Source organism: Ictidomys tridecemlineatus, chromosome 15 (genome assembly GCF_052094955.1).
Source record: "Ictidomys tridecemlineatus isolate mIctTri1 chromosome 15, mIctTri1.hap1, whole genome shotgun sequence".
NCBI lineage: Eukaryota > Metazoa > Chordata > Mammalia > Rodentia > Sciuridae > Ictidomys > Ictidomys tridecemlineatus.
In genome coordinates, this window is record NC_135491.1 from 19,697,111 (window position 1) to 19,711,071 (window position 13,961).

Below are 13,961 nucleotides of genomic sequence, written 5' to 3' on the forward strand. Positions count from 1 at the left end.
AATCTGATGAAGGGCTGGGGATGTAACTCAGTGGTAGAGCATTTGCCTAACATGGGTAAGGCCCTGGGCTGTATCCCCAACAAGGCCAAGAAATAACAACAACAACAACAACAACAAATCTGATGATGCAAGGAATGTTGGTCAGCATATGACCTGATAAAGGGAACGGGGGTAGAAAGTGGTCCTGTGTTGTCAGCATCTGCCACAATTGCAGGTGACTGCACCTTTTAGTGCTTCTCCTAGGGGCATGCTTCAGTGTGTGGAACACATACAAGGCTATAAGGGTGTTCTTGCACCATTGATTATAATACTGAAAGGTGGAAGCAACTTAAATATGGGATGTTAGATAAACTGTGACACATTCACTTACAAGAATTCTTTATAGGAGCTGGAGATGTAGCTCAGTGGTAGAACACCTGGAGTGTATAAGACCTCAAGTTCAATCCCCATCACTGCAAACAAAACACAGTTAAAAAAAGTATACTGTATAGCAAAAATCAGTGAATGAATATAGGCTGTGACTCAGCATGGAGAGAACTTGAAAACATAATGTTGAGTGAAAAGGGTATGTTCCAGAATTGTAATAGTATGATGTCATTTTTTAAATTTTATTTTTATTAGTGCTTTGTAGCTATATATATGATAGTGGGGTTCATTTGTTTATATTTACTTTTTAGTTATAGTTGAACACAATATCTTTATTTTATTTAGTATTTATTTTTATTTGGTGCTGAGGATTGAACCCAGGGCCTTGCACGTGCTAGGCATATGCTCTACCGCTGAGCCACAACCCCAGCCCCACTGGGATTCATTTTGACATAATTGCACATGCATGGAATTTAATTTGCTTCATTTCAGTCCCCAGTACCTTCTCTTTCCCTCCTATTCTCGGTCCTCCACCATTCTTCCTATATTTGAAACCCACCAAACCATACTTTTACTGTTTTTCAATATGTACATATTAAAGGCATATAGACGTGGGTAAGAAAAACTGTACATCAACTTAAAGATAATAGTTACTTTTGAAAGGGGAGGAGAAAATGAGATGGGGGATAGCTAAAGAGGAATCCCAGTTTACTCTGGTATATTTTATTTCTTAAAAGGCAAATATGGCCACCAGTCACGGTGGTACACACCTGTAATCCCAGTGGCTCAGGAGGCTGAGGCAGGAGGATCGCAAGTTCAAAACCAGCCTCAGCAAAAGTGAGGTGATAAGCAACTCAGTGAGACCATGTCTCTAAATAAAATATAAAATAGGGCTGAGAATGTGGCTCAGTGGTTGAGTGCCCTTGAGTTCAATCCCCAGTATGCCCCCAACCCCCCAAAAGCAAATATGGCAAAATGTTATGATACAGTAATTCTGTGTAGTGGATTTGTGTTATTACCTAATACTTTTCTATGTGCTTTAAATAGTTCATCAAAAGTACATGAGCCTTGTGGTAGCTCATGCTAGTAGTCCCAGTTACTTGGAAGCTGAGGCGGAAAGATCACTTGGCTCAGGAGTTCAAAACACCCTGGGCAACATAGCAAGGCCCCCCCCCCACCCAAAGAAAGTCCAAGGGTATCTTTAGAATCATAGTTACAGTCAAGTAGGATGTCCAGAAAATAGACATTTAGGCTTTGCTGCAAGTTGGAGTTTAATAAGAGCCATTGAACACGGTTTCCACATTTAAACACTAAATAGGTCATCAGGGAATTGGTGGATTACATTTGATAATTCTGATGGAGTGTTAAAGTGTGGAGCAGAATTTAAAAATAAATAAATAAAATACCTGTGTGGAACAGAATAGTATGTGTCAAGGATGAAGGGCTGGGGGTATAGCTCAGTGTAGAGGATTTGCCAGCATGTTGGAGGCCCTGGGTTCTATCCCCAGCACTAGATGAAGACTAGATGAAGACTTCTATGTGGTATATATAAATCTGAAGGTGGTCATTTGCTGCTGCTTCTTCTCTTGTCCCAGGAAACTCACTTTGACCTTTCTGAAGTCCATATGGCTCTATATGATGAAGATCTCCTGAAGAATCCTTTCTATCTGGCTCTTCAGAAGTGGCGCCCTGACTTGTGCAGTAAGGTGGCCCAAATCCATGGCATAGTAAGTGCATTGATCCTGAAGGTTGTCCCTGTGCATTGGTGATGCCACGGATGTGGTGGCTGGAGGGGAAGTGTAGTGGGAGTCTGTTACAGACCTGCTGGGTTTACTTCACCTCCACATCCTGCCCAGTGTGAGAATGAGCCCCCGGGCTGCCATGAACTGCTCCCTCCAAGAAGCCTCCTGCAGCTGCAGCCCAGGGATCCCTTCTCCCAGGGCTCCTCTCCCACCTCTGATGAATTGTGCCCTTTCATGGAGTGCCCAAGATGGCTGCAGTCATAGGTGCTCACCTCTCTCTCTTATTTACCTGTGGGCTTCTCAAGGACAGAGTCAGACTCCTCCTCAGGACCTCATCAGTTAGGAGGTGGGTGCTCACTCCCATGAGAGACGAAATCTGTGAGCTCTTATTAATCTGAAAGGCATTTCTTAAAGGGGAAGATCTTCCATAAAAGGCCATAACTTCAAAAGCCCACAGGGCCAGTGAGGAAGGAGAAGCATGGAGGAGAAGCGTAGGCTGTGGTGTGGACAGGCCCCGGGCTGCAGGTCTTCCTGGTCCTTGGGCCCCCAGACCATCTTTAGACAGCACTTCAGGATGCAGCATGCTGAATGCGTTTGTTGTGTGCCCTCTGCGTGAGACGTCTGTGGTCTTCTTTTCATGTGTCGTCTCATACCTGTGCTTCCACTTATCCCCTGGTGGGACTCAACTCAGGCACGGTAGGCATCTGAGGAGGAGAAGTAAGATTAGCTCAGGTTGGCCTCAGGTTCTTGGCTTCCTTTCTGCAAAACCGGAACTATCTTTCTCCTGACCTCTGTCCTCAGAAGTGTGGTTTCTCAGGTCCCTTCCAGTTTTTATGATTCATTTTGTGATTCATATTTTCACCAGAACTTTTTTTACTTTGGATTTTAGAAGTCATAGTTTGTTATTAAAAAAATAGTGAATATAGCTATTTCCAAAGAAGGAAATTAAAATATCAGTGAAGTTCACCATAGATATTCATTGTCATCTGTTCATCTCACAGTGGTTATTAAATGCTGCCACATGCCAGGCAGTACATTTGATGCTGGGAATTCAGCAAAAAATAGGAACACACGTCAGTCTTTTTTTTGTACCAGGGATTGAACCAGGGTGCTTAACCACTGAGCCACATCCCTAGCCCTTTGTTATATTTTATTTAAAGACAGAGTCTTTTTTAAAAATATTTTTTTTTAGTTATACATGGGCACAATATCTTTATTTTGTTTATTTATTTATTTTTTTAATGTGGTGCTGAGGATTGAACCCAGGGTCTCACATGTAAGAGGCGAGGGCTCTACCACTGAGCCACAACCCCAGCCCCAACACAGGGTCTTAATTAGTTTCCCAGGGCCTTGCTAAGTTGCTGAGGCTGGCGTTGAACTCACGATCCTCCTTTCTTAGCCTTTCAAGCTGCTGGGATTACAGGCACATGCCACTGCACCCAGTCCCCATGACCATCTTTACCCTCATGGAGCTTAAATTCTATCAAGAGAGACAGTCACACCCTGGGCAAATACATACTCATTACTGCAGGGGGACTTATGCAGAGGAAGGGGGCCAGATGCTGAGTGGCCATGTCACAGGGAGGACCTGACTTAATACCCGGAATAATTTCTCTCTTCTTGTCTCTGTTTAATGCTATTCTTTTAAGTACCACCAAGGGTTTTATCATATATAACTTTGTTTTGCTTTTTATAAATGTCACTGTGGTATTCCTTGATTTTTCAGTAAATTCTTTGTAAGTTGTCTTGCTGACTGAAGCCTGAAAGTGTTCCAGCATTTATCAGTTCCTTTCACCTCACAGGTGCTTTTTCAGCTGCAAGTAATGGAATCCTACTCAAGTTCACTTCAACGGGGAGATTCAGAAGGGAAATTTTATTTTTTATTTGTTTTGATGCAGTACTGGGGATAGAACACAGAGGCATTTTACCAACAAACCATACCCTCAGCCTTTAAATTTTTTTTTTATTTTGAGACAGAGTCTCACTAAGTTGCTCAGGCTGGCCTCAAACTCAAACTAGCGATCCTCCTGCCTCAGCCTCCCAAGTTGCTGGGATTATGGATGTGTGCCACCTATCATAAGGGAAATTTTGAATAAGAACTTTGCCCTTTTGATATCTTCTTTTCAGGTACACAAATGAATGGAAGATTCTCCTTTTACTTGCTATCTCATGTTCTTACCACTCTCCTGGATTCCTTACTCCAGCCCTTCCCGAGACCCATAGGATCCCCTAACTACTTGTGGTCTGTATTGAGTGATACTGAATTTCTGGCCTTTGGGAGTCAGTGAGGCCGGCCTCCCAGCCCAAGTCAGCAGTGGGAAGGAACTGCTCTCCTGGCATGCTCAGAGAGGTCAGATGGCAGTGGCTCTCTCCTGCCCCCTGTTGTCCATGTGATGGGGCCACCAGCACATCCCTGTCCAATCTGTAGTTGTGCTTGAGTCCATCTCTTGGTTGAATGATCAAGTAGAATATTCTGATGGCTTCTGAAAGGGCACTCATTCTTTTTGTCACTTCTGAGAGATCGACGTGGCCTTGGCAGGTGAATGCTGAATTTCTTTCCATGGAGCTTGGCCATGGGACCAAGTATGTCTGTCCTGGAATCTTGCCTTGTGATCAGTTTTTATTGGGCTCTAAAAAAATTTGAGCCCATTTTTCAAAAACTGTGTGTCTTCAGGATTAATGGTCCCTGCTTGTCCCTCTGTAGGGAGCTGGTGGGCCACCTCATCCTTTGCTGATCTGCACCAGCTTGTGTGTGGGGCTGAGTGTGCAGCCTGACTGCTGTCCCACCCTGCTCCGGCTGCTGCTCCAGTTGGCTTCATTCTAGACCCCGTTTCATGACAGTGGCATCTCCTTCCTATTGTCACCTGCTCTCTGATTGCACAGTAGAAGTTCCTTCTCCAGTGCTCTTCCAGATTCCACTCACAGGAGCCTGTGACACCCTACACTCTTCAAATGGGCATCCCTGCCTTTAATCATCCGGCTAATTATGCACTTGTGTCTTCCTCAGAGTGTGTTGGGCAGGCCTGCATCACTGGGGCTCTTGTCCATGAGCTGCTGAGGGAAGATCCTTCAGATACTCCAGGTGTACTAGAGGGTGGATCCATGTACTCTTAGGAAAAATAAAAATTACAAAAGGAGATTAAGTTTGATCTTTTATTGATGTCCTGTAATTATAGGTTAAATAGGCTTTGAGGATTAGCCTGGGAATATAACAACATGGTATCCAGCTTCCCAGGAACTGATTTTCAAGCTGAATCTTCTGCAGCCCAGCTAAGGGCACTGAGGTTCTCATTCTAGTTCTTAGGATTCATTTAGTGTAGATTCAACCAGCAAAAGTTTACTGAGCATCAGTAATGTGCCAGGCACTGAGCTAGGTTTCCTGGGTTACGTGGATGAATGGGAATTACAGGAGGCATTCAGGGAATTCCAGAAACAGGCCATTTGACGGTTAGAAGAATGAGTGTAGGATAGTCATCGTCACAGGCTCCAGTGGAGTGTTTAATCCAGTTTGGGGAACCAGGAGGGTACCCTGGAGTTGGGATCACTATTGCAGATTCTTGCTTTTTATTCTTTTTTCTCTTCTTTAATTACTGTTATTTTTAAAAGTCTTTGTAAAGGGACAACAAAAAAGTTGTTAAACTTTGAAGTGAGTAGATTCTAGTTTGTGGTCTACACACGGACCTTACACTCCACAGGCTGCTTAGACTCCCTGCCTTCTATTCTAGGACTTCTCTGCAGCACCTTCTGAGTGGAGGACCCTACCTCCCTAGGTATCTTCATAGCTGTTTTGCTACCTACTTCAGGGTGGGCTTCCTCATCCCAGTCTCAGAAGGACTCTGATGGAGGTAGATTGGCCACAGAGAGCCCACACTTTGGCTTCTGCTTATAGTGAAATGCCCTGGGCAGCAGGGGCCTCTCTTCCTTGGAATGGGAGGAATTGGAACCCTTTCCCCTGTCTGTCAGAAAATTTTGGGCAAGGGGTCCTGTGAAATCGGGAGGCCCCTGTTCACTGATCAAACATGGACTGCACATTGAGTAGCAGGCTGGGCAGTGGGACTCAGCGCAGCAGGAGCCAACATGCTTCCTTTAAGTTGGGCAGGAGGAGCTGCGTGTAAACAGGAGAACAGGATGGTTGGGAAGAGTTCTCCGAGCATGCCAGGAGTGCCCAGTTCTGCAAAGGCAGATGAAGGCCCTTCCTTGAATAGGGTGGGGTGGGTCTTTCATTCAGGCCATTTGTTCAGGCCTTACATGCCTCCAGGACTGGCCCCTCGTGTCCCTGTGAGACTTACTCTTCTGTCTTCAGATTCTTGGCTCTTTTGTGCAGCCATGAGACCCCTGGGAGCCTTGTTTCTTGTTTCTAAGTTGAGGGCCTTCCTCTATTTAATTTTTAATTAAAATTCCAGATTATTATGTTTAATTTCAAACATAAAAGTAGGAAGGATAACAGAATGAGCCCCACGTGTCCTTCACTCAGCTTTAACAAATGGGAATTTAGTGGCCGGTCACGTTCCATCTCTTTCTACCCTGAACCCTGGATTATTTTGAAGCAAATCCCAGACTATTATGTAAGGCTGACATATGATTTCCAACTATAAATATTTTTAGGAACATATTTTTAAGTGAGCATGACTTTTTTTAAAAAACTATAGCCCTAATGCCATTATCATAGCTCAAACAATCCTCCATAATTCTTCAGTATTATCAAATAGTCACTTCAATTTCCCCAAATTTTTTCCTAGCTTTTGTTTTATGGTTGGTTTGTTTAAATCACAATCCAAAGGAGAGCTGCACATTACATAGACCGATTGGTCTTTTAAGTTTGTTTGTCCTAATTTTTCTTGTGTCGAACTATGTATGCTCATGGTGTAAAATTTGACGCATTTTGACCCCATTTTGACATGTGTTAGGCTTGTGAAACTACATTCTTCAGCATTTTAGAATTATAGCTTCCCCTCTCCTCCTTTTCCTTTCTTTCTTTGCCATCATTTGCAGAAGAAAACAGGTCATGTTGATTCCGTACTTTCCTGCGTTCTGCCTTTTGCCAGTTGTGCTCTGTGGTGGTGTTTAACATGACCCTGTTTCTGAGGTTGGTAGTTAAATGCACATCTGGATTGTAGTCTTGAATTTTTTGAGTTTACAAGGTCTCCTCACATATAGGATTTCCTTCTCCCATCAGCAAGTGCTTCCCTTTTCTGCTGTGAGGAATTGTCCTGTCCCTCTGAGGAGAGATGGCCATGCCGCTCATTCTCACCAACTGAAGAAGCCCATGATGATGGAGTTTCATGGGCACTGAGCTGTGCTTCCAGCACCGCCTTCCAGGGGGCAGTGGGATGGGGCCTCCAGGGAGGTGGCTGGAGTCTATAGCATGGCTATGCCACTCACTGGCTGTGACCTTGAACAAGTTACTTAACTTTCCTGAGCCTCAATTTCCTTATCTGTAAAGTGAGGATAATGCTGAAACTACCCTACCTAGGCAGTTATTGAAGTGATAGCTCTCTGAACCCCTCAGCACAGTGCCTGACACATAGCATTGCTCAAGAAATGGGAGCCCCAGCTCAGATTACACAAGCCTACCTAAGATGAGGTTGCTAAAAAAGAAGCCTCTGTTCTTACCTTTAAAGAATGTAAGACTGGCACACGGTTCACAGTTGGTAAAGCTTGCTTGTAGGTATTTGGATACCCATTACATTATGTTTCCACTCTTGAATATCTTGGTGGCTGGGTTCTCACATACTAAGTGTACTGATCAGGGTCTGGAGTTCCAGAATTGTGGTTTCTGATAGCTTTTTTCTAAGCTTAAGGATTGTTTTGGTGGAGGGCCCATCCTCTGGAGTTTCCTACTCTATATTTCTGTGACATCCCCTGAAATTTAACCCATTTGAATCATCAAGTTTTAGTTCTGGAGGGACCAGGAGGTGTTTATATCTCTGTCTCAGGCTGGAATCAGCTCCTTAATTGGCAGCCATCTCATGTTGGAGTGAACTTGGGACTGATTGCTGGTGGCTTCCTCGATAGCCCTTCAGCTCTCTGGGGACCACAAGTTAAACCCCAAGGACTTGTGTCCTGCTCTAATAGCTGAGTAAGATAAGGAAAGGGCACCTCTGATTCCAGAGGAGCAGTGGCCCTCCAGGGTCGGGTTATGTGCCAGCCCTGGGCTGAGTGTGTCCTGTGGCCTGCATGACTCTCTCAGCACACCTGTATGCTGGGCACTTCTGCTGGAAGGAACCAAGGAACAAGGACCAGTCTTGTGTTCAGGGCCATGGCTGGGAAGCATATGACCAGGAATGGTGCCCAGCCCACTGGACTGTCATAGGAGTTTGGCTCTGTAGGGCTTCTCTGCTTTGGTCATCTTTCTTTTAGGTACACTTGAGTTTGAAATTCCTATTCAAAAGTGAGTCAGCCAAGCACAGATCTGCATGTGGTTGTGCAGGGAATAGAGTTGGGGGACTCATCCAGTAGGGGAATGAAGCCCACCAGCTTCTGAGTCTGGATTTGGAAAAGGACTGGCATTGTCCTCAGCCTGCTTCTTCCTGGGTGGGGAGCATCTGCTTCCATCATCTCCACAACAAATGAACTCAGCTTGGTGCAACTGCAGCCACTTTGGCAAGCAAGGCCGTTGTCTCTTACAGTGGGTTCCTGTAATGGTTCCAGCTGTGCTGCAGAAGCTGTAAATGGCATCTCTCTCTATGTTTATTGTCATTATTTTTTTCCAGGTCTTAGTGCCCTGTAAAGGAAGCCTATCAAGCAGTGTTCAGTCCTCTTGTCAGTTTGAATCCTACATATTGATACCAGTGGAAGGACATTTTCAGACCTTAAATGGAAAGGTACTCATTTCTTGGGTTGTTGACTCAGTATTTGGGGCTGGGGGAGGGAAGGGAATCCTGCTGAGGCCTTGCACATCTGTTGGGGTAAGCAACATCTTTGAGACACACAGCAGCCTTTGGGTTGGGTAAGAGGACTGCACCTTTGTGGTAGAGCATTGGAGGAAAGAGGTGTGGTGAGGGGAGACCCCTGGGAGGGTCCGGAGCAGCCAGGTGGCTTCCTCTGCCTGTTCCTGGGAGTCTCTGAGCCCCTTCTGAGCAAGGTCTATGTCCAAGTGAGCTTTCTTCCCAGAACCCTTGAAAGGCCCTTAGTTCATTGGCTATAAAATTGGACATAGGGGATGAATATTTTATTTTTAAAAAACTCTATTTTGAAATAAATTCAACCCCACCAAAAATTGAGCTGAGTACATAGAACCCTCGCACACCCTCCCAGGGTGGGCGGCTGTTCCCATCTATGCCACACTTGTTTTAGCCGTCTCGCCCAATACACCTGTTAGTACCGTTTTTTTTCAACCTTGCGGGAGGATGTTGTAGACACTGCGCCCTTTTCTCCAAAGCAGTGCAGGGTGTTTTCCTGACAATAGCCGTTCTCTTACGTGACTTCCGTGCAGGGATCACAATTGGAAAACTCACCCTTGATAGAATGTTCTGCAATTCACTGTCCTTACACATTGGGCTCATTATAATGCCCTTTGACACACACAGACAGTTTTCTTTTTAAGACCCAGGATCAAATGCTGTGTTTGGTTATTAGCCTTTCTAGTTTCTTTTCATCTGGAGAAGCCCCTCAGCATTTCTGTGTCTTTCATGACATTTTTTTTTTCCAGAATCCCTCAGTATGGGCTTATCTGGTGTTTCCTCACGATTAGATCACAGTTGGGCATTTTGGGTAGGAATGGGGCTTTTTATCTTTCTTTCATATCCTGTCAAGTGGCCCGTGGTCTTTTTGGTCTATCCTGATGGCAGTGTGGGTGGGTGTTTTTCTTTTTTTCCAGTGGAGGCAGAGAGGGGGAGTTTTGTTTGCAGCCAAGGCTGGCTCGTTCAGGGGACCAGGCCCCGTGACCCCCTCCCACTGGGGTCAGGCTGTGGTTGGTCCCTGGGACTTGGCAGCCCAGGCATGTGGACTGGTTGGGAGAGGAGGTTGGGGTTATTGGCAGGCCTGCCTGGGGTCAGCAGCCCTGTGGCTCTAAGAGGCATGATGCTGTCTTCCTGCCAGTGAGCTGCTCACCCTGCTGCCACTCACTGGTTAGTGTACATGCCTGAGCAAGACACTGCAGTGGGGTGGCTGCGTCTGGGTCAGCGCTGTGTTGTGGGGTTGGCTGAGAGGGGGTCAGCTGCCAGCAGTGATGGTTTTCTTGTTCCAGGATGTCTTTATACAAGGAAACAGGATTAAATTAGGAGCTGGTTTTGCCTGTCTTCTCTCAGTGCCCATTCTCTTTGAAGAAACTTTCTACAATGAAAAAGAAGAAAGTTTCAGCATCCTGTGTATAGCCCATCCTTTGGAAAAGAGAGAGAGTTCAGGTATTCTGGGAGAAAGCCCTTTCCTCCTGGCTTGATGAAATGGGGCTGTTGAACTTCTTCACGGTATAGCTGCTAAAGGGTTAAATGTTGTAGAAAATATTCAAGTTCTTACTAGAAACCTATTATTTATAAAATTCCCCTTAGAACTTAATCGACGTCATCCGTGGCCTTAGCCAGGGTGCTGCTGAATGTGGTAGACCAGGTTGGATATTATACAATTCCAGAAAGTGCCATTCACATGAACCTCACTGTACTTGTGACAAACCTGGGTTGTGAATGTCGTCCCAGAGCCATACCCCTGGCCTTGTTTCTGAGAGTCAGCTTTAGGATTTGCTCTTATAACATTACTACCCACCAGCCTCCCCATTGTGCCTCTTTGAGATTTCATTATTTTTAACTTTGTCTATTTATTTATTATTATTATTTTTTACGTGTGCTGAGGATCAAACCCAGTGCTTCACACATGCGAGGCAAGCACTCTGCCACCGAGCCCCAGCCCCAGCCCAAGACCTCATTAGTTTTAAAGAATGGTTATTATTTTAGTTGCTCCAGAAGGCTGAGATGACAATTTGTGTGTTAAGTGTGCTCTGAAGCTCTTACTGTCAGGAATCAGGTTTCTTTTCCTAGCCCCCATGGATCATGCCCATGGCCTCAGGGAGTACAGACATTGTCCCAGGAAAAGGTTTTGAGAGGACCATACTCTCTGGACCTCAGGGTGTCCTGTAACTGGGCTGTTCTCGGACAGTATCTTGAAATAAGGATATTTCTGCCTTTGCCTCCAGGCCCTGTGGGAGCAGGACAAAGGATGTGGTACTTCCCCCATCGGGAAACAGTGAAGACCTCGGACAACCTGACCTTCTGTCTCTTTTTCAGAAGAGCCTTCAGCACCCTCGGATTCCTTTACCCTGAAAACTATTGAAGACGTGAGAGAATTTTTGGGAAGACACTCTGAGAGATTTGACAGGAACATCGCCTCTTTCCACCGAACATTCCGAGAATGTGAAAGAAAGAGCCTCCGTCACCACATAGTTAGTAGCTTTGTCCGGCTCTGCCTGGTAGGCCCTGTCTCAGGCCAGTTCAGAGCCTCAGGATCCCTCTCAGTTTACTCTGAAACGTCTCTGGGTGCTGCCTTCACTGTTGGAAGTTTTGTTTAAAAGTTTCTCCTGAACTGTAAAAGCAGCATAAGTCACCATAGAACACTTGAAAATCTTGAAGAAGTCTAAAAATGAGTATTGTTATCATCCATGGTAACTCTAAAGGGAATTGTTTCCTACTTTTAATACATATGTACCTAAAAAAAATGGGAAAGAAAATCAATGATATAATTATTCTGAAAAATCTTATATTACCCAGGAAGTGCATTTTGGGAAGGTTTTCTCCATGCCAGGAAAACCTTTGCTCATTCAGGTTTATGTGTCATGACCTCTGATTGTGAGGGGGCCTCCTCTCTGCTCTGTGTTGCACAGGACTCGGTGAATGCGCTCTACACAAAATGCCTCCAGCAACTTCTGAGGGACTCTCACCTGGTAAGCCGCAGGACTTCCAGAAGGAAGTATTGCAGTTGGCACCATGCAAATCCAAGCTCTTTAACTGTACTTCTCTCATCCTCTAGAAAGTGCTTGCGAAGCAGGAGGCCCACATGAACCTGATGAAGCAGGCAGTAGAGGTGAGCTGGGGGGGCAGCGGCGGCTGGGGGCTCTACTTGGGCCCAGCACACACACTGAACCGGGTTCTGTTGATTTCACAGATGTACATCCATCATGATATTTATGATCTGATCTTTAAGTATGTGGGGACCATGGAGGCGAGCGAGGTAGGTTTGCAGTCATTTTCACCACTGGGGATGGAAGCCTTATTCTATGCTTTTTAAGAAATTTTAAGCTTCGTTAAAATCTTTTGTTAGGATGCTGCCTTTAACAAAATCACAAGAAGCCTTCAAGATCTCCAGCAGAAAGATATTGGTGTGAAACCTGAATTCAGGTAAGGGCCTGCACTCAGCTTGGCCACCTTGGAGCCTGTACTGACTTCTCCTGAAGCAAAACCTCTTGGTGGCAATGGTGGCAGGTGGATTTGACGTGGTTGCTACCAAAAGCAGAGTAGTTATTTGTGACCAGAGATAAAGGGCTGAAGTTGACTGATGACTTCAGCAGAACCTTCTTGCACCTGCAGGCCAGCATGCTTCAGCAGGACAGACACTGGGGGTGGGGTTCATGTCCATGGTCTGCAAGCAGGCACATCACTCTCCCGAGTGGGCTCTGCATGCAGAATGTCCCTCCTTGCCTGCCTATCTGAAATGTCTAGTGTTGATATAGAAGCTCCAGCCCCATTTGGGCTGTTTCCCTCTAGGGCTATAAATTTTTATTTCAAAATTTCTGGTGGCAGTCTTATCACCTGGCAGTCTGAATGGGACTTAAGCCATTCTGTTCTGCCACTGACTTGAGTCACATTGCTCTTCAGTCTCTATTTTTGTTTCTCATTACTTGTGGTTTGTTGTAAGGAATGTGTAGCCTGAGATATGTCGTTAGAGCAAGGAAGAAGGCCTCCCACTGTGGTCTGAAGTTATCATGTTCTGAATGATTTTACAGCTTCAATATCCCTCGTGCAAAGAGAGAGCTGGCTCAGCTGAACAGATGCACCTCCCCACAGCAGAAGCTGGTCTGTTTGCGAAAGGTGGTGCAGCTCATTACACAGTCTCCTAGCCAGAGAGGTTTGTGCCTGGGGAAGGGTCTGGCAAAGGGTGGGAGCAGGCACCCAGGTGAAGAAGTTGGCTGAGGGATATGGGGCTGAGGGCCAGTAGAGCATTCCAGTGCCCCTGCCCTGGGGAGAGCTCTGCTGGGCATGACGAGGGTAAGAAAATAGGGACAGGGAAGCAGTAGCCTCCAAGCTGGTGATGGGTGCATGGGGAATTAGACTGTTGGGGTGTTCTCCTTCATTTTGTATATGTTTTAAATTTTCTAGTATTAAAAGTAAAACAGGGTCTGTGGATATTAGCTCAGTGGTAGAGCACTTGCCTAGCATGCTCAAGGTCCTGGGTTCAATCTCCAGGACTGCAGAAAAGAAAAAAAAAAAAAGCAAAACAAAAGAATTTAAGAAAAATATTCACGGATGCATATGTATAGGTAAGGGATGATCTCCACGGTTTCTCGAGGGAAATAAATAGGAATGTATATGGAGCACTTCAAAAGTATCAAGGAAAGGGGTTGCTCTATATCCACATGTGTAATGGTGAGTTCCTAGACTGTCTGTGTTCCTAGGAAAGATATGCAGGAAGCAGCAGCAGGAGACTGGGACACTGGGTAGAGGGCTGGGAGGACACTCACAGCTTGCTCTTTTGTACTGTTTGAATATTTATCTGTCTACTTATTTATTACTGAGGATAAAACCAGAGCCTAATTCATGCTAGGCAAGCACCCCACCACTGAGCTACAACCTTCATACTGGTTGAATTTTAAAACATATGAATGAATCACTTAAATTTTCAAAATGCAAAAAATGAAGTGAAGTTACA

At 45.3% G+C, this 13,961-nt stretch overlaps 1 protein-coding gene across 10 annotated transcripts in view; it reads left to right on the forward strand.

Moving 5' to 3' along the window:
* Positions 1-13,961, forward strand: part of Ankrd27 (ankyrin repeat domain 27) — a 54,494-nt gene that overhangs the window by 10,595 nt on the left and 29,938 nt on the right. For 7 of the 10 annotated variants that reach the window (XR_013430818.1, XR_002484578.3, XM_005330636.5 and 4 more), the window contains exons 2-10: positions 1,962-2,093; positions 8,822-8,932; positions 10,297-10,453; positions 11,327-11,481; positions 11,920-11,979; positions 12,066-12,119; positions 12,201-12,266; positions 12,357-12,433; positions 13,039-13,160. Coding sequence is in view for 8 of the 10 variants with exons in the window: in XM_005330636.5 (XP_005330693.2) it covers positions 1,992-2,093; positions 8,822-8,932; positions 10,297-10,453; positions 11,327-11,481; positions 11,920-11,979; positions 12,066-12,119; positions 12,201-12,266; positions 12,357-12,433; positions 13,039-13,160 (904 nt within the window). In the remaining 2 variants the exon portion in view is untranslated. Of the gene's footprint in view, positions 1-1,961; positions 2,094-8,821; positions 8,933-10,296; positions 10,454-11,326; positions 11,482-11,919; positions 11,980-12,065; positions 12,120-12,200; positions 12,267-12,356; positions 12,434-13,038; positions 13,161-13,961 lie in introns of those variants that run through there. The other 3 variants (XM_040279036.2, XM_040279037.2, XM_040279038.2) reach the window with 3 other exon arrangements.